The 20,632-nt window shown below is 33.8% G+C and overlaps 1 protein-coding gene across 3 annotated transcripts in view; it reads right to left on the bottom strand.

Moving 5' to 3' along the window:
• Nucleotides 1–20,632, bottom strand: part of RFX3 (regulatory factor X3) — a 140,587-nt gene that overhangs the window by 21,648 nt on the left and 98,307 nt on the right. For 2 of the 3 annotated variants that reach the window (XM_075136899.1, XM_075136900.1), the window contains exons 4-7: nt 19,357–19,615; nt 8,000–8,074; nt 3,068–3,249; nt 2,396–2,515 (exon numbers count right to left, since the gene is read on the bottom strand). In XM_075136899.1, coding sequence (XP_074993000.1) covers nt 2,396–2,515; nt 3,068–3,249; nt 8,000–8,074; nt 19,357–19,615 — 636 coding nt within the window. The remainder of the gene's footprint in view (nt 1–2,395; nt 2,516–3,067; nt 3,250–7,999; nt 8,075–19,356; nt 19,616–20,632) is intronic. The other variant, XM_075136901.1, reaches the window with a different exon arrangement.

The raw sequence follows: 20,632 nt of genomic DNA, 5'->3' as shown, positions 1-20,632 counted from the left end.
GTTTAGATAAGTATGAATAAGTTAGTTAAGTAATAGTGGCTCATGAGTTTCCATTTTTCAATGAAAATTTCCTACATTTTGTTGGATAAACATCTTCATTCTGAAAATTTCTATATCCTATTCAGTATTGCTAGTATGTTTGATGGTATTCAGAGCAGAGATAATACACATTTTTCACAGTGCAACTGTCGAAGTCTGGCTAGCTCCTTGATCTCTGCATTTTATTTAGGATGCTGGCATTTTGGAAAGACAGAAAATATTTTACTGAGATCTGTGTACCCTGAACTAAGGGATGAACAAAGATCCTCAGAACTACTTTGTATGAATAGTACACCAGTAGGACTATGTGAACAATGCTTCTATTTCTAGGGTGCCTAACTGGACATCACAAGATTTCAAGAGATCAGCCTGTCGTTTGTCTTAAAAGACAATAAGGTAAGTAATGCAAGTTCCTGAGCAAAGAGATAAAGCTTCATCTAAGAAGGTATATTGGGACAGGGAAAAATCCTGCTTTTAAGGATTTAATAACAAAGCCATTGTTATTATTAAGAGATAATAACATGGTGGTCTTTTCTGCAGTCAGTATTGCAGATAGGTGATAGAGGCTTCTCCTTTTCCTATTCTCCTCCATCTTATTGCTAGCCTCAACTGAAGATAATGCATAACCAACTTTTCTACTACAGCACAGTATTTTTCATGTAACAGCTACCTATTCAGCATAATCATCCAGAGCCTTGTAATTCCCATCTTCCATCAATATCTTTACAGATTCTCACAGCAGAGCTTAAGATTGGTATGAATTGAGTATGAATGGGAGCGTGCTTGTGCGTGCATGCACAAAACATGGGTTAAAGGAAAGGCGTGCACTAACTGCTACACAATGCCGTATTTGTGATTTCATTCAAATATAATCAGGGAACAAACTGACATAAAGATAATGTTAAGAAAATGCCACCAAACATACCTAGGTAAGGAAAATAAGGGAACTACATAAGATATATGGTGGTGTTAAACAAAATAATAAAGCAAATAATAAAGAAAAGTAGTATCCACTCCTAAGAGTTACATAATGCTAGTTCAAAATCACTTTGTCATTGTGAATCAAGAAGAAGATGAGAGTTGATGATGATTAGATAACTGGCATAATTTCTCCAGAAACAATTTCATAGAAACAATTCTAGTTAGACCATAGTGGCATATGTCTTGGTGCATACATGTGATTTTCAGTGCAAGTGAATGAAATCTGTAAGTGAATGAGCTTGAGTGGGTAAAATAAGCTTGCTCGGAGATTTTGTAAATATCTATCACCTTTTCTTACCGTATAATCCTGTGATGATTTTTGTAACAAGAATTTCCTACATGATCATATTGGGAGACATCTCATGCTTCTGTATTATGCCCAGTACAAGATAGTTAAGACCATATATCTTACCATGAATATGTATTTAGTGCTGTAACTTCTTCTGGAAGTGATAGTAAAATCATTTCAGATTAAAGTGATATCTGTGTTTGATGTTGAAGTTTGAAGTTGTGTTTTCCGTGTCCCAATTGTGTCCAAGGCCACAACATACGCTTAGTACACTATACCAAACTGTTCATTCAATTAGATTTTTTGGGGGTAATAGCTCTAAAGGTGTCTTGCTTGATATGCTGTTCTACCTATGAGTTTCATGAAATTACCCATCTTAGATACTTCATTTTAGGGTAATATGGTGGGCTAGTGACATCAGTCAAATAAAAATTAATTTCAAAGAAATGTACTGATTTCCATTTTTTTCCTAAAATTTTGCGTTCAAGATAGCTTTTCACATGCATATTCACCCATTCTTTCACCATCAGCACAGCCCTTTGTGGTCACTGTGCCACTGCTTTCAAATACTTCTGAGCTTTCACGGGACCCTCAGGAACAACAGATGCTGAGGGAAAATACTTAAACAAACTTACAGGCAAACTATTATGGTCACATTAATTCTTTGCAGGGAGAGGAAATAAATACCAAACTGAACTTAATCATAAGCTCTCTTATAAGCAGCTTGTACGTAAAATGACATAGTAATGAAAACAAACAGCAAAATTTGAAATTCAAGCTCTTACTGCTTTTTTTCAGCTTTGGAGATAAGAACTCAAGATAGTGAAGAAGAGTCTGTTCATAACATATCTCACTTTACTAATATTAATTTTTGCAAATTTATGACCATTTCTAGGTAAAAATTCTTTCATATTGACTGATACCTAACTTCAGTGACATCATCTTGATATCTAGCAAACTTTTTTTCTTCACAGCAGAGAAGCTGAACAAAAGTTGCATTAGAATTTCAACTTTTCCATGTAAGGAAAAGTAAGGCTTTATGAACCAGAAATGTTAATAAGTACTCGTGTTCATTTCACACTTTACCTCTGTTTCTGCTGCATGGGCTGTTGTCTCATAGCCATATATTGCATGTCCTCTTGTAGTCGATTAAGAGGAGAGTCTGGCTTGACACGAATCCCATAGTAATGATATTTGGAGTTCCCCCTTCATGAAAGAGCAAGAATTAAAAGAACAGTAACCCTAGTTCTATGCATCAACGTGACATTTACTTTACAACCTACATTGACTGGAAAATAATACCCACAAATCAGGCCTGACTCCACTCTCATACCTGTTTTACATGGGTGTCATTTTATCACCTTTGGGAAATTAATTCACTCTCTTAAACAAATATTATCCAGCATTTTAACTTGTAATTCACTTCAGTAAGAAAAATAAAATGCAAATAAATTCAACTTAACCTAGTTACAGAGAAACACAATTTCCAAACAAGAAGCTACCGTTTATTTGTACTGATAAAGATCTGCAGTGTATCTATCAAAATGTACACACATAAACAGTCAAAACCAGAAGTAAAAGTATAATAGCATCTGGAAAAGCATAAAACTGTTTAACATTAAGAGAGAGACAACTGACAGAAAACCACTGTAATATTTAAATACAGGTTTTATTTATTTTTTGACAAGCAGACAAGTTTCTTACTCATCATTATTACTTGTATTTTCTATTATAGTTCAGGATTTCATTAACACAAACCTAGTTCCAAGTCTTCTGGTCCGTAATCCCATGAAGATTGACCGTATGAGTTTTCCAAAGGAGGCAGCATTGACTGGATCCAACTTGTGTTCCTGACAATGTCGTAAGTAATGGTTGTAAAGGGTACTTCTTGGAAGGCTCACTCCTTCTGCAGTTTCATAGTTGTCTAAAAGCCATTGAAGCTATATCACAAATAAAACAGAAAAAAAAAAATCATTATTACTTTATTAAAAATATCTTAGCCATACAACATTAACTTGTAACAGTTCTGAAACCACTCTTCAGGTCTATTAAACAATTATTTCCTTCTTCAGAGATTCCTTAAATGCTAGCTATATATAGTGTTTTAGGATCTTCAGAATTACCAGGAAATAGCAGAACTCATTGCACTTGTGACCTCAGATAATTGTCCACTTCTTAAAATATTTTTGATTCAGTACCACACACCAATACTTGATAAAGGTACCTATGCTCTGATGACAAACTGTTAGTACTGCAAAGAAATAAAGTAATCATGAACGTAATTCACATAAATTGCAACAAACAAACTCCTTGGACTAACAATAGTTAATATATTTGTAAACCTGGAATATTATACTGGTTTTCTTTGCCTGATGTTAAAAAACATTACGACACTTAACAGGGTATTTTTTACTCTTGGATAGATAAAAGAAAAAAGCTATTGCATATAAGTCCAAGAGCAACCTAGATAACTTTAAAAATAATTGGTACATATATAAAGCATTAGGGGTACAATCCCTTTCAACTGTACCCTGTTTGCCTTTGACTTCCAGGAGGAACAGAACGAGATGCTTGGAAAAATATTAATCTTTTCATGTAATTGTGGTAGGTAATTTTAGACACCTGCAAGAAAAGGCTTTTTATGTAACGTCATTGGACTTTCCGAGTAGGGCACACTCATGAAACACCTCTACATGTCGCTAATATACAAAAAAGTAAAAAGGACAATTTAATACTGCTAGATTTAACATTATAGAAGAATGACAAAATAGACCAAAAATAACAGGTTGAGGACACATTTAAATTTCACTGGTTTAGTTTTTCGATATGCTAACATTTTCCTTATCTTTACCCAGTACTTGCCATGGTTTCAGTTCCCTGAAATTTTCTCTTAGATACAGCTTGAATGATTCACAAATTTCATTTTCTGTTTGAATTTTATTTCTCTGTTTTCCTAAGTATTTATACCAAAATATTACAGTGTGAATATTCAAGCTTGCTAGGATCAGAGATCTTACCCAAACTCTGGATTCAATTTGACTACCCAGCGAAAATGCAAATTAAGGACATTGTGTCTTCAAGACTTGCTACCAACTTTTACTCTGATGAGCTAGACATTCACACAAATGCGTAAAAATTTTCAAGTTTGTCCAGCAAAGCAGTAACTAGTAAACCAAAACACAAATTATTAAGCGACAATAAAAGATATACATGGTCTATACTTTGCATCATACATCATGCAAAGAACATGAATATTTTAGTGTGCAATAGCCATGAAATGTTTCAGTCCTGACCTTTTCTTTATCACTAAACTGTTACGTACGAAAGTACAGATGATAAAAAATATATTGAATTTATAGCTATGTTTTAGTCACAGTGAGAAATTCACCAATACAAATGCAAAAACATTACTACAAAATTTACTCTAGACCATTCAAACACCATTTCCATATTTGCTTTTTATTGAAAACATGCCCGTAACTCTTCCATGTTTCCTAAATATAAGCTCTAGAAAAATATACAGAAGTAAGAAGTAAATGCTTCCAAGACACAAAATTTTTAGCTCAGTTTGCAGGTAATTTTGCATTTCAAATAGACAAAATGAAAAACTGCAGTTCCTCATCTTTATCTCAGTTATCGTATCGTTATTTTAAAAGTCTTAACATTCACAAATGCTTCCAAATTGAGCATCTGTCATTTTGAAATAAAGCTGAAGAAAAAGTATAATCGTAAACATTAACTTTTATCTGAATGTATTAAACTTATTTCACTAATGACCTGACAATAAGCCTGTCTGGGCTTAGAAACAAAGGTGATTATATCTTTCAAATGTTGCATTTTATCTATATTTAAAATCTATTATTACATCTATATTTATATTGTATACATTTATATTACCTTTTTCATATATTATTAAATCTATAATTTAATCAGAACAGATACGGAATGTGAAGTATTTCTGTTTTCCCCAAAGGGAAAAACTTTGTCAATCACAAAAGACTGACAAACAAAACCCAATTATTTTCCAATTAAGTTCTGTATGTAGCGTTAAAGAGATTTTCCTCCACATGGCTTCTAACCTATTAAGAATCACTTTAAGTGCACTTTATTAATGATATGAATTTCTAACAGATGTTATTTCGACCACAACTTGCATTATTTGACACACAAAAAACCAAATCAAAAGACAAGTGCAATATAAGAATTTTTGCTCCTGGGTGGAGTTACTTAGTAGCAAAGCCTTGAAGTTATTAATTGCTAGATTATAGTCTGGAAGAAAAAACACAGTTAATACATGATTTTAAAAGGAAAATTATCTCCAAACATTATAAAACTATTGTAAACAACTTTTAAAAAAACATTTTTCTACCAAGATGAAATATAATTCTAAAACTGTGCTGTTCAGGTTTGAATCCTGGCTTTTTAATTCGTCGTACTGACCATACTGTATGGGTAAGATGGGTAAAGGTATGAAATATTTAGAGGCAGACCTGTTAAATTGACTGCAACTCCAATTAAGTGGCAATGTTTATAAAACATTCAACTATCAATTAATTAAATAAGCCAATCTCATGAAGAACTAAACCAGGAAAGAAAAGAAAATAGAGGAGAATTGTCAAACTCCTTAAAATGAGCACACATGAATTTAGGCAAAAAAAATCCTAGAAAACCCTGTAGAGGTATCATTGGGTGAAAATACCAATCCCCAAACTAGTATTTTCTCAAAAGTTAATATATCATCTGCAAAGTGAAACTTAATTAAACACACAATTTAGAATTCTCTTTTAAAACCTATTAAACCCAATTATTTTAATAAAGGCCAAACCAAAACATTGTAAGCCAAAATCAAGAACAGTTTAAAGTGTCAAAGACTAAACCTATACTTAAACTTCCTCCATACTGATCCTACTTGAGTTTAAAGTCAATAAGCATTGCTTTAAAAATACGCAAAATATCCAGTAAATTTGATCTAGATTGTTAACTTCTTCCAAAATGACCAAGACTAGAAAAGACTGATTGCCACAAAAATATGTACAGGGATCTTCCTGCCCTCCCCGCCCCCTTCCGCTCCCTTACAGAATCAAAGAAATATCGCTATCAGAATAATTTTGAAAAAGCCTTCACAGTCAAGAAAGAAATATCATGATAAGACTTAACAGTTGGATGCATATCTTATTATTAGGAACACATTGAGAACAGTGCATAGCACCAGGAGTTAGTGGAACATAGTTTACTGGGGCAGAGCAGCTTATCTTGTAATACTTCTTGGGCTTATACTAAGATTCTGGACTTCATAATAAGATAAACACAAAATTTGCAACAGTTCAAGTGTTCCAAGTCTTAACATAAATTTCTGACACTTTGCCAAAAAAAGTTATAGTACCTTTAAAAACTACATTTAAAAAAAAAAATTTATATTATCTGTCTAATACTATCTCTTATTATTTAAATAATAATTTTGATATTGTCTTATCTTCAAAACAATTATTTTGTAAACATCCAAGGTGGAATCTAAAAGTCCTGCTGTATAACATTTTGTATAACTTTTTGTAATACGATTTTCCTCTTTCAATTTTGGCATTTTCTAAAGAAAAAACAGTTCGCTTAAAATTTCCACAAAACAACATTAGTTTTGACTGTGACATAACCAGACCCATACAGAAAAAATCCAAAACCCAAACCCAAACCTGCTAAAACATACATTTTTAATTTGATTTCTGAGGGACAGCCTCGACCACCATATTCTTACATTAAGACCACAAACCAAATTTAAATTTCTTCTGTAAAACAATAAGGGAATTTGAATACAGTAAAGCTGAGAGGAAAAAAGAGGTAAGAGAAATACAAACTAATCAACATGGCAAAAATACAAAATACAAAACCACTAATACCAACAGAAAAAAAAACATTTCAAGAAAGACTAGCAACTTACAAAGCAATATTATTATCTATATAATAAGTTTTAAATTAACTTTGGCCCTTTTTCCTTTATTTTAAAGTTACATATAATAGATTTATCAGTATATTTGAAGATCATGTATTCACCCAAGTATCTTTTAGCTTTGTATATGGAAAGTTCTTAACTGTAAGATTTGCAGAGTAAGAATAAAGTAAAAGGTAGCTGAATAAGACATTTTTGTTTACTTCAAATTAGGATAATGCTTTCATTTTTTTTTCAGGTCATCATAAGGATCTTTAGGATTCTTAAATAACACATTTCATAATAAACTCTCTATTCAGAATAAATGAAGAAATACCTAAAAATAATCTAAGGATATTATTTAGGCATGCTGTTTGTTTCTTCTCTTCCTCTTCACATGGCCCGAAATTAATATAGGTACACAGACTTTGCTTTGTAGACAACTTTACTTAAAATGTCGAAAGCCAGCCAATTTAGAATTTTTTGAACATTATCTTGACATTTGCACTAGAATCCGCAAAACAGTCAAATGTGTTAACTTGTCTTAACACAAGTGTAGACTATAAGAAACAAGTAACACTCTGCAATATACCATAAAGACATTTCATCTGACAAAACAAAGCCATGGGAGATGTAGTAGAAGATTACTAAGCAACTAAGATGAGAAGATTAAGAGCAAAAAGTAGTAATAAAATAAAACAAACGTTTAGAGGCAGGCTAAGCATGCAGAACAAGCAAGAGAGAGTGTATGTGAAGAAGAGACAACTTACATGGCTGTTGAGAAGAGAGCTTCTGTGAGTGGATAGACCATCAGACTTTTGCAGTGTCTCAATCGCCATTTCAATCTGATAATAGATGTCATTAAAAAAAGGACTCAAGACAAGATAGTAAAAAGCCTGAGAAGTTTTGACAGATTGCTTACAGATCAATAGAAATGCCTGCTTTATTCCTGGCTAGGGCATATGTTCTACTAAAAGGCCTCATTCCAGAGTCCCAGTGAACACAAACCTCCCCAATGAGGTCAGAAAGGCATTTTGCTTGCATATATACTGCAGGATCACAGCCTCAAAGTCCATTTTACCTTCCAACCTGCTCAGGAAATTAAATGAGTAGATTTACTGGTGAGCTGTACCAAAACAAAAATAACCCTGATTGAACAAAAATATAATTAATAAAATAAAAAAATAAATAAATCCCTAAACAGAATTTTAAGAAAGGCCTCCATATGTTTTCCCTCCAACTATATCAGAAAGAGACATGCACAGCTTCCAATAAGAATTGAATTAGAAACAAAACTTCAGCTCTCTGGAATCACAGAATCAAATCCCAAACCCAAGTAATTCAATAGGTTTTCCACCATTAGCTTCACTGGGACAGGACATCACCCTTACTTCTGCCAGCACCTTTTGAATATCCCCAGCTGTCAAAGTAAATGGAAGATCAGGAGTTATACAGACTGCAGGATCCAGCCTTTGGAAAAGCAGATTGTTCACAATAATTTTTCTTTTTAAACAGAAAAGAAAACACAGCACTACTAAAATACAAAGCAGTATTTCTTCAAATGCAAATGTACGAATACTCTCACATCCATTACTATTCTTTTCTTTTTTAATATCAATGGATATTTTGATCAGTTCGATAACGACAGCATTAAAAAATTAGAACCTAACTGTAATTCATCTGTGGAGCTGGAGGGGTAAAAACAACAATGGAAATGACATAGACAATAGGATGCACAGTAAGAAAAGGCATGCAATTAATTAGCTACATTAAATGGCCAAAATGAAAGCAATGGAAACCACCACTTATACTTTTAAAAACACTTATCATTCTCCGTGTAGACATTTTTTAATGTCTATATCCTGCTTCAAATATCACAGTACTATCCATAATTCTAGTGGCATAATTTGTCAATATTGGCTGAATTCACTCTCTGTATAGCAGAAACTGAAAAATACTAGAGTTGATATTTTAATTTACTGTACCTATAAAATTAGCTTCTCCCTTTTTTACAGGGCAACTGACAAGCATTGTATTGTAATAACTGTGAGGAATCACTTCTTGTTTCTCTCTTACAACTGTTTAATATTAGCTATACAAGTCTTTTTATAAAAAGTACGTTATTAAAAATACGCAATTACTATGTAAGAAAACATATTCTTACATGGCAATAATGGTTTTTTTTAATATTCTGATTTCTTCTTACTTCAGTGGAAAATACTATGAGCTCAAAGTATTCAATCACACAGGAAAGATCAAATTTTAAAAGCATGCCACGTGATAAAAACTACAAGCTTAAAACATTATCATAGTAATATCAACTTACTATATACCATAGCCATAGAATTTCCCTTCTTAACATAATGCTACAATCAAACAATGAAAACGGTATACACATTTAAATCCTAATTCTGAATCTCAGGTTACTTGTTCCACAATGCTTAGTCCACAGCAGTACTGCAGCACTGAAGTTACACCTCCTTTTGCTCATTCCCACTACTGCACTACTCTCATTCTGTTGCTGCAACTTGTGGCCTTCTTTGTTCAGACAACCAATCTGTTAAAAAGTAGTAGTAATTGCCCTGAAAGAGAAAAGTGGCATTACAGATGACAATCAGTCCTCGCTGCCATATTGCTTCAGTGCCTTTTGGTGCTATGCAAAGAGCCAAATAAGGAAACTGCTTCTTTTTTGTCATTTGGGGGATTTTTGTTGCTTTCAGAAATAGAAAATTTCTTTCAGAAATAGATTTCACCAGTACGGCCATTGAAGACAATGAATCTGTGTTCACTTTTACTGCATAGCATAAGCCAAGCAGTGTTGGTCACCACTAGAACATTTAATTATTTCATCAAGCTCAGAAAGATATGTGATCTATATTTAAAATGAGTCTTTATCACATTCTACCAGGGCAAGCTTCTCAGGAAAAATTGTTCTCACTACTAATTATTTTGTTCACTATTTCTAGTCTAAATTTTGATAAAATGAACGTTCAGCTTTATCTGACAGATACATATCTCTTTAATGACAGAAGAGATTCTTCCTATGTAGGCTATACAATCATTTCTTAACTGTTTTTGAGCATAAAATATGTTTGATTTGAAGACAGATTTTCTAGACCCTAAATCATTCATGCCCTTTCTGAAAATTCCCAGCTACTTCTCGTTTTCCTCTGTTGGTGTTCCTCAGGGCTCAATTCTAGGGCCAGTTCTGTTCAATATTTTTATCAATGATCTGGATGCAGAAGTTGAATGCGCCATCAGCAAGTTTGCTGATGATACCAAACTGGGAGGTGCTGTTGACTCTCTCAAAGGATGAGATGCCTTGCAGAGGGATCTGGATAGATTGAAGCATTGGGCAATCATCAATGACATGAAAGTGTCAAGTCGAAATGCCAGATTCTGCACCTGGGTCAGAGAAATGCCAGGCACAAGTCTAAACTGGGAGAGGAGTGGCTGGAGAGCAGCCCCTGCAGAAAGGGATCTGGGGGTGCTGGTCAGCAGCGGGCTCAATCTGAGTCAGCAGTGTGCCCTGGCAGCCGAGAGGGCAACTGGCATCATGGGGTGCATCAAACATGGTACAACCAGCCCGACGAGAGGTTGTATTCAGCATTGGTGCGGCCTCACCTGGAGCACTATGTGCAGTTCTGGGCCTCACAATTTGAGAAGGATGTGAAGGTCCTTGAATGCCTCCAGAGGAGGGCAACAAAGCTGGTGACAGGGCTGGAAGGCACATCCCACGAGGAGCAGCTAAGGACTCTGGGCTTGTCTAGTTTGGAGAGAAGGAGGCAGAGGGGCAACCTCATTGCTCTCTGCAGCTTCCTGAGGAGGGGAAGTGGAGAGGGAGGTGCTGAGCTCTTGTTCCTGGGATCCAGTGATAGTATATGTGGGAATGGTTCAAAGCTGCGCCGGGGGAGGTTTAGACTGGACATCAGGAAGCATTACTTTACCGAGAGGGTGGTCAAACACTGGAACAGGCTTCCTAGAGGGGTGGTCGATGCCCCAAGCCTGCCAGTGTTTAAGAGGCATTTGGACAATGCCCTTAACAACATGCTTTTAACTTTTGGTCAGCTCTGAAGTAATCAGGCAGTTGGGCTAGATGATTGTTACAGGTCCCTTCCAACTTAAATATTCTATTTTATTCTTATTCCAAGCTTTTGGGTTTTCAAAATGATCTATGTGACACAGAGCACCCTGTGTATAGGGAGTAACAGCTACCTGAGTAAAAAGTTGTTTATGTGAAGGACCTGTTCCTTCAAACTTTTAAGTTCTAAGTTTTGGCCAGGGACTTTTATTTAGGTTCTAGAAAAACTGAACATAATTTCATCTCTATTCAAAACAGCATATAAGCACATACACAGATTAATTACACAGGTAATGCAGTGTTTTTATTATGATATTTTGTGGAAAGAATATGAAAATAATTTTAACACTTAAAATTATATTCTGCATAAATACGAAAGGAAGACTGAGACCCTTGCATTTTTAGCAGTAAGCAGTGAGAGATTCCAGGCACAACTAACTACATATACATCTGAAATGCTAAATGACAACAAGAATTACACATTCATTTATTTGAATATGTGATCAGTCATACATTTCTCCTATTCTTCGCTCAACAAGACTAAAAGCATTATTTATTAAAACATTCTGAGTGATCACTGAAATGATCACTATCACTTCCACTGCAATTCCAACTAAACCATGTTAAATGTTAGACTACTGGTAGGAATGATAATCGGTTTGTATAGTAAGATAAACATGGGCGGACGTTAAATTAGATCATGATAGCTATGAAAACTATAATTGTAGACTTCTCCTTCAATTTACTTTGTCTGCCAACTAAAATACTCCCTTATACTCTGACACAGTTGTTAATGATTAAGGGTATTTCTCCGGGGTTAAAAAATTCAGCAGTTTGACCTCAGTATATGCATCCGGAATCCTATAATGTTCTCTTTATGTGATCTACTGATTTGGAAGTTATTAACTGTTCTTGATAGTTTATGTCTTAGCGTTCATTAACATGTTACTAGATAAACGAATTACGCATAATAGTCTCAGATGTGTATAGCATAGACATAGCAAATACCTATCCCAAACCCACTTTGAAAAAAACTGCCTTTCTTTTAGGAAGAAGAAAGGAATAGTTCTTTTTCATGATTCAATTAATTAACTAAAGATTCAACTAATTAATACAAAGTATTTATAGTAAGTTGTTCTGAGGAGGTCAGGACATAAAGAAAACAATCCGCAGAAGTTTAAGCCCTGAGGTTTTGTGATTAATCTGGATATCCTACAATTTATTTTCTTTATGTTTGCATCTGCAAACTACCCTCCACGAGCAGCAAAGCAGGCAACTTTAGGTGGTATCTTGAAATTCAGCACATTGTTGCATCATGGTCAAAAAAGATAGCTCCTGTTCTCTACCTCCACAGGCACCTCCCATTCACAATGCCTTTTATCCACTTCCAAAGATTTGCCCTTTTAGGCTTTAAAGGAAGTGAAATTCTAAAGGAGCTTTCATCACATGCTCCATCATGAAGGAATTACTAATTCATCATATGTGTACAAGAAAGATTAATTTAATACAGCTAGCTAAGTCCTGGGTACTTGTGACAACTGTGCTTACCTAAGTAAGGTGTATACACATCATGAACTAACCTGAAGCTACAGGATAAATGGACTTGGGGCTTTTGAAAATGTGATGCTTTCACTCTTTTAGGATGCCACAAACATGCATTATTTATGGTGGCTTTCAATTCTGTTTCAGGACAGAATATTCATGTATGTCGTACTGTTTTCGGAAACTTATGCCAGAAGGTTGTGTTAGGCAGACAAGCTTGCCCAGGAAAAAGAAGCTTAAAATGAAATAGTATTGATCACAGTAAGAGAACTCAGGTCTAGCCTTTACAGCTGGAAGAATTAAATTTAAAAGATTCGCATTCCTCACAACAGACAAAGCTGTAGCAGCACCTGTAAATAGGTTCCATGAAATTTTGCTCAAGAGAATGAAACAGTACTATGAAGATAGAAAGAAAGATACTTTTTAAAGTCTGTTGGAATGAAAGAAATGTAAATATGCAAACAGAGAAGAACACAAAAAGATGTAAAATACAAGCATGGTATTTTACATATGCTGACCTTAAAAGAATGCTGATAAACCTTAGAAATAAGCTTTTTTTTTTCCCTAAAAGTGATTAATTTGTAAATATAACATCCACGTGTAATATACATAACAGATACTGGTAAAAATACCTGCTGCAAAAGCACACCTCCAGTAGCCTGCATATATATAAGGTGTGCATACTGACTAATGAATATAATGTGTTCTCTAGTGATTACAAAAGAATATATGGAGTCAGCTTAGGGGGGAAAAGCACGTCTAACAGCTGGAAAAATAAAAAATGTTTGGAGTTTAGGCCAGATTACTCTCTCCTTTCCAAATTTTCAAACAAAACATCGCTGCCCATGTTTATCTTCTTGTTGGAAGTTCTCAAACATACGGTCAAACTGACCAATTCACCGTCTCTCTCCTGGATCATCCAGTTATTTGTGTATCTCATCTCTATTATATACATCTTCAAACAGATTCTAACTTTTTTTCTCTGTGGTTGTTTTCACCGTATTTGGTACAAACACTTAAAGAAAAAAAAAAAGCTGATTATGAGGACTTCTAGAACATATACATTCCACGTCACGCTGAAAAACACACAGAAACACATCAGAGTTACTCACACCACAAAATCAGAATTGAGAAGCTAAAAGGAAAGCTTAGTTCAGATTAGTATTAAAACCAAATTTGAAAACATTTATGGCAAGACAGCCATAGAGATAGGTAGAGTGGCCATTTTAGAACAAATGTGTATTTAATCAGAAACAAAAAAATCCAGTCCTTTAGAAAGGTGATGCCTCCGTGCCATTGATAATCAGACTGTTATGAGAATGCACGTCTTCTTGCATCCAGCTTACGCATTTTCAAATAAAAGGAATTAATAGAAATTCTTCTCACGGATTCTAAGAAACCTGTTTTTAATATCTTATGATAAAAAACCCGTTGTGTTTCTTACAATATTTTTTATTCAGTAATTGGAATGCTAGATTGGAATAAACTGAGTTTCCGACAACACTACATCTTGATTTTTGAAACACACATACCAGAATAAATATTCAATTGCCAAAACTGGAAGCAATGAAGTGCTACAGGGCTTTTATGCAGAAAACACAGCAAAAGCCAATGACTGAAAGCTGAAGCCAGACTGTATCAGAGCATAGGCAGGTGAAGCCAGAATGCAGACACGGTAGATGTGCCTGACCTTAGTTGGGTCATTCTCCCTTTTCCCCACATTCCTTGTCTTGTGAAAAGGGCACAGTCTCAACTCAAGACATTACAGTGGAGCAGCAAGGCACTCAAAGGGGCAGAGAAAGATGTAAGTTATTTTGGCCACATCACTAGACTGAAACCTCTGGAAGAGAGAGGGAGAAGCCATGATGCTCCACAGGAGAAAGAGAAACCAAAGCAGGAGGAAAAGTCTTGGAGGCAGAAGTTTAAAAAGGCACAAGATTTACAAATCCTCTGAACTTCCCACCCCTCCAGTTAATTCATACCACATAAACATTTTTTTTTTTAACAGTAGTAGTGATTAACCATTCTTATGACTCATTTATAAAAGGAAAAAAAAAAGATTGTTTGCCTTCTTGTATCTGGAAATGGATGCCTTTTTTCACAAAAGATGTCACTGTGCTCAGTTTAAGAAGTCATAAGTAAATGTCTTGCCAATATAAGAGGTCAGACCAAATAATCTAATAATCCTTTGTAGCACAAAAATCTATGCATCTTTGATTTGATCAGAAATGGTTTGTTTTATGCTAAGATGGATCCAGCTAAACAAAAATTACCAAAAAAATTGGGGAATGGAGGAGGAAAAAGTTCCTCTACCAAGAAAGAGATTAATAAATAAAACCTCATCTCAAACTATTTTCCAAATGATAACCCCTCCACCATTAATGGACCCTTTAAACATTTGTTATTTTTTGTTCTTAAAATAATGATAATACTTCCACACACTTTTATTATCAGGATACAACACTTACACTGCGCCTTCTTACTTCTCATTGTTGTTCTTCTCCCTCCATTAATTATGACACATTTTGGGTAGGTACCATCCTTCCTTTAAAGTTAAGAGCCAATTTCGCACACTGTGCTTACTACCAGAAACAATAATTTGTGGTGATACGTTATATCCATATTAATTGTGCTTTTATTTTCATGTACATTTAGATTTGCACTGAAATAGGATAAATTTCTGCAACAGCCTGAGTGGAGACCTCCTATGGCTGGTGATGACTGATGAATGACAACTGTAATTGCAGATCAGTCATAAGCGTGTTAGAAAACAAGACTAATAGATAGCAGCCTCTCATTGGCTGACAAGCATAACAACACATTTATTACTAGAAATGATATGAATTTTTTAACCTTGCGATATTATGAAATATGTTGATTAGATCCTGTTTTATCACAAGAGCAATCCTTAAGACATTTATATATGGAAAAAATAATTGGAAGATGATTTAGATTTCATTATTAACATGGCAATCCAATTTTCTAGTTAATCTTTTAAATATAGCTGCCCCTTCTTTAACGATAGCTGCCAATAAACCAAACAGACGACTCTTTCATACAGGTTTCAACATGCAAATTCTTTTCAAATAGACATCCAGTTAGGGTAAATCACTTCTTGTTCAATGCAATCACAATTTATTCTTGACCAATCCACATATAGTCACATAAAAATGGTCATTTTTGAAGCTGTTTATCTACCTAGTATCTTATATAGAAGGTCTTATAATCTGAATGCCTTTCTGTTTTAGTGAAGAATCCTTTTTAGTAGGTAGATAAGTAGTTTAGTAGTCCAGCAAAGGATATAATGGGAAGAGGCAATGAAATCAATGGAAATGAAATAAGTAAAGAAAATGCTAACAAATGTTCTTCATGCATACTAACATAAACCACTACTGTACATATGTTGGAATAGTGCACAGTTCTTAATATTTTGGCTATAAAAACACTGCTATTGCCTGCTATAGCTTAAGCAGGACAGCTTTCTTGTACGAACGTTCGACAGAAGTTAAAATGAATGAAATGTTACAAACAAAATATCAGCTCTTTATTAAACCTGAAGCGGAACTCAGAATTACATTAAACCATAAAGAAAATAAAGTGAAGATAGACTTAAAGTAAAAAGTCTCTGAGTCTCTTTTATTGAATTCTGTATAAACCAAATAGCACACCTGGGGAAAAGTAAATTAGATTTTTAAATTCCATTTATCTAGGTTATTAAAATGGACTTACTTTATACACTTGACTTTTCACCTGAAAGTGGTTTGTTTGTTCCTTTCTTTCTTTTAACTTAAGCTAAATGTATCAGAAATAGATAACATCATCAATAATACAATTAATTTGCTTGTTACAGAAGGTAATGATTTGATCAGTGAGCGTGAATAACAACAAAACAAATGAAGTTATCAGTTGAAATGAGTAAACAGAACTAGTACCTCTATGGCAAAACTAAAGAGAGCTTATGATGACCACATGTGTTAGTAAGTAAATTCTTATTCATTTCTATATCTTTTGTCTCCATATGAAAGTTCTCCAAATTAATTCAAAATTGGGAAATATTTTCTGAGTATTATACTAGCAAACCAGCCTGGATACATGTTATTTTTATGACTCAAATAAATTCTCTACACAAGAGTGAAAAAAGTTATGATGGTAAAGATCAAAGGAGGATCACAAGTGAAACAAGTTCTACCTATCTAAGGTGCAATCCAAATAAAATATTACATTGCTCTATTTTGCATAGTTTAATTATGCCCTCTAGTAAAATTAAAACAGACTTGGTGCTTTAAAATTACAGTTTAAGCTGAACCTTTTGTGTTTCAACTGCCTCTTGAATATTTCAGCTGAACCATACACCAAGAGTCTAAAATTATAAAATCTAAAATCATGTTGTAACACACTTCCTTAGCAAGAAATGTACTTCTAATATATTCTAATGTCTCATACTTACAGAACTATACTATAGAAAATAAATAGCACCTCAAAAAACAGAGGAAACTATTTAAGTGTTAAAAATGCAATTTAACAATTGCAATTTAATTGGCAGTATTTTCTTCTATTCTTAAAGGCAAGTTGATACAGCAGTATAGAATTTACTTGGAGCAACAAAACCAGGCTGTTTTATTGACATATGAAGCAAGAGAAAGATGTTGCTGAAGTATGAACCTTAGATTTTATTAAATTTTGGCAAATTTTACTTCTAATTTTGGCAAAAAAATCAAAACTCTTTCTAATTTGCAAAATATAGCGTGGAGTTAAGATATCCAACTTCAAAGTAAGTCTACTACTCTTCATTTGTGTTTACTGGATGCATTTAAGCCTCACTTGATTTCACAATCAGTTAAGCATTTCCACTGACTGAATTCTGTTGTCAGTGAATAAAACAAAACTTATAGCATGATATGCAAAACACAAAAATGCATTTGTTCTTATTTGATTAAGGAGAAAACTAGCATGATCTCTAAAAGAGGCAATATTTTTATTCAACTGTAGAACAATTTGAAACAACTAAGAAAACATAGGAATATCATTGCCATTTAAATATTTAAAGAAACATCACTTTTCAAATTTCATTCCATCTAGAAGACCTACTCCTTACTTATGCCTACAGAAAACTATTTGTTTTGCCTGTGCTTGGCAATCATAAAGTCAGGTGAAATATTCCATGAAATATCTTCCAAATAAGTAAAATGAGAGAATACTTTGAAGCAAAAAATAGTCGTCTTTATTTTGTAACTCAAATATAACATTCTCTGTTGTTAGCTGAAAGCTCCCGTTACTGATATTTATGCTATTCATTAATTACGACTCTTTACAATTTCTATTCTCAGAAAATAATACTACACAGTTTTTGGATGAAATAATAATTTTTTACATTGTACAAAAATTTTGTATTTGTCCATACCAACCATCTTAAGAATCAAAATAAAGAGATTTTATCAGATCGCCTAAATTTTCCAATGCTATCGTAAACGTTCATCATAATTCCAAATAGAGTATTAGATTTTTACTCATTACATTGGTTCCTAAAAATAAAGTCCCCTAATTTCATTGCCCTTTTGAGTACTGATGAATCTGTATTATTAATGATGCTTTATCTCCTTTACTATATTTTTCAACTCTTTACTCTGTTTCACAATTCTCTTCCCCATTACTTCCAAATCTCCACATCCAGACCAGAATATCCAGAAGAATTAGGTAAAATTTCATTAGGGCTATGCAGAAAAGCTACACTAGGTATAAACCCATTTTCCTAATTGAAATAAGGGCTGATTGAGTAAGCTCTTAAGGGAAAGTTCTGTGTTTATGTTTAAGTATCCACAATATTATCTATCCCAGTTGTAACAGAATGTATCTTCCCATAGCATTGTAAGACTCTTTCACAATGAGCTTTTAATCTGGAACAGACTTTGGAAACATATCATAGAAAAGTAAGAACAAAGTGTTAAAAAGTAGTTCAGTATTCTGAACAACTGGAAATATTTTGAAATAAGCTACCAAACCTACACTAATATTGAGCAAACAAACCAAATGAATGCAGGGAAGTTACAGATACCTATCTGTAACTTACATTATTTAACATTTACATCTAACATAGTTATACTCAACAACACTGTGTTCTTCTTATGTTTTGAGAAAAAATACAAAATGTTAAAGGAGCTGTTTTAGTTCCCAACCTGACAAATATTCAGTTCAAACTATTATGTAAGCATTCCCGAAGCATTCACTGATATTACTTGAATGCAAAAATTTAACCTATGAAATGTAAATATTTCCAAGCTGTCAAGAGAAAGATCTGCCTTCATGTATAAGTCTTCACAGTATTCTTACTCCTGTGTCTTACTTATATATATTTCTTACTTACTTTACAAAAAGTACTATGTAGTACTTATTCTGACAACAAAATATTGCTATATACTGTGTCACAAAAACTGTGTCAGTCTGCAAGAACATATGAGTGACTAAAAAACTAGTCTCAAAGATTTTGCATCAGTCTGAAATACTTACTGTCGCTGGGGAGGCCCGCGTTGTATGAGTCACTGAATGACCAGAATTTTCCATTGAATTGCCAATCAGATAGGTCCCTCCTGAGCTGCTAATGAGCTGTCCTCCTGTGACACCCATCTGAATCCCTCCAGTGCCCACCATGCTATGAGACGAGACCACTGTTGTCACCTGTGCAGAACTTCCTTGAGTATCAAAATAATTTCCCCCAGTGTTTTGGCTGTACATCTGGGTTTCTGTATAAGGATAAGTTGTGGATCGGCTTTAAGGAAAGAAAACAAAAGGAAAAGAAATTACTTGTATTGTTCATTTAGCAGAGGGAAATGTTATAATTCTAGAAATGTATATACAATAGCTACACCAAATTAAATAAGATTGGCAAACGATCCCTGCCTCCTCAGAGAATAGCATTTAATCAAGTCAAAGCACTAAACTAATACAGTGACAATGTTAAACCAAGTATCCACCAAATCTTACAGAAAAAATTGTCAGTCCTACCTGACGAGCAGGACAGAAGGGAAGTATGACAAAAATTGCGGAGACAGGCAGAAAGAGCTTATCTAATTATTAATATATTGCAAAGCAATTTATAAAACTGCATCTGTTTTAACTTTTTTTAATCCGATAATAAAATTTTGAATTTTAGTCAGATGTTATATATTTTGCATACTGTGCGTGTTGCACAATTGCAAATAATTCATACAAATGTCAGCCAAGAGAGTCCAATGTTCAAGAATCCTATGTTATCTATTGTTTTAAAATTCATTAAAGCTCTTGGCTGAAACTTGAAATTCTGAGTTCACTGGTGTTTTGGGAAATGCAGTTATTTTTACAGGGTGAATTCAAAATTGGATATGAATTCATGTTATGTTAAAAAACTGCATTTAAGAAATAAAACCAAAACAGAACTATGACTTGTAAAAAGGTTAAAAAGATGAAAGTTAAAGGTATGCAACAGTGACATTTTTTTAAATCACTTTCAACTATGAAACATTCATGCCTCATTAACCAGTTTACCCTAACAAACTATTCAGCTACTGAAACCTTCTATCATATGTTTCACGTTCTTAATCACTTATCTTGAAGCATTACTCTTCATAGGTTATAATCTATTTATAGTTTTTGAATTTGTATTTGTTCCCATGTACTAAATTTGATCTTCAAATCAATGTAATTCAAAATTGTTAAGTAAATAGCATCCATTATTTCAAAGGCCAGATTCCTCATTTTGGAAAAGTCTGTTTGGAAATTTTATCCTGTTTCGTGACTGCTAAGCTTG

This window comes from Calonectris borealis, chromosome Z, assembly GCF_964195595.1.
Source record: "Calonectris borealis chromosome Z, bCalBor7.hap1.2, whole genome shotgun sequence".
NCBI lineage: Eukaryota > Metazoa > Chordata > Aves > Procellariiformes > Procellariidae > Calonectris > Calonectris borealis.
This window is presented reverse-complemented; position numbering and strand designations above follow the sequence as displayed.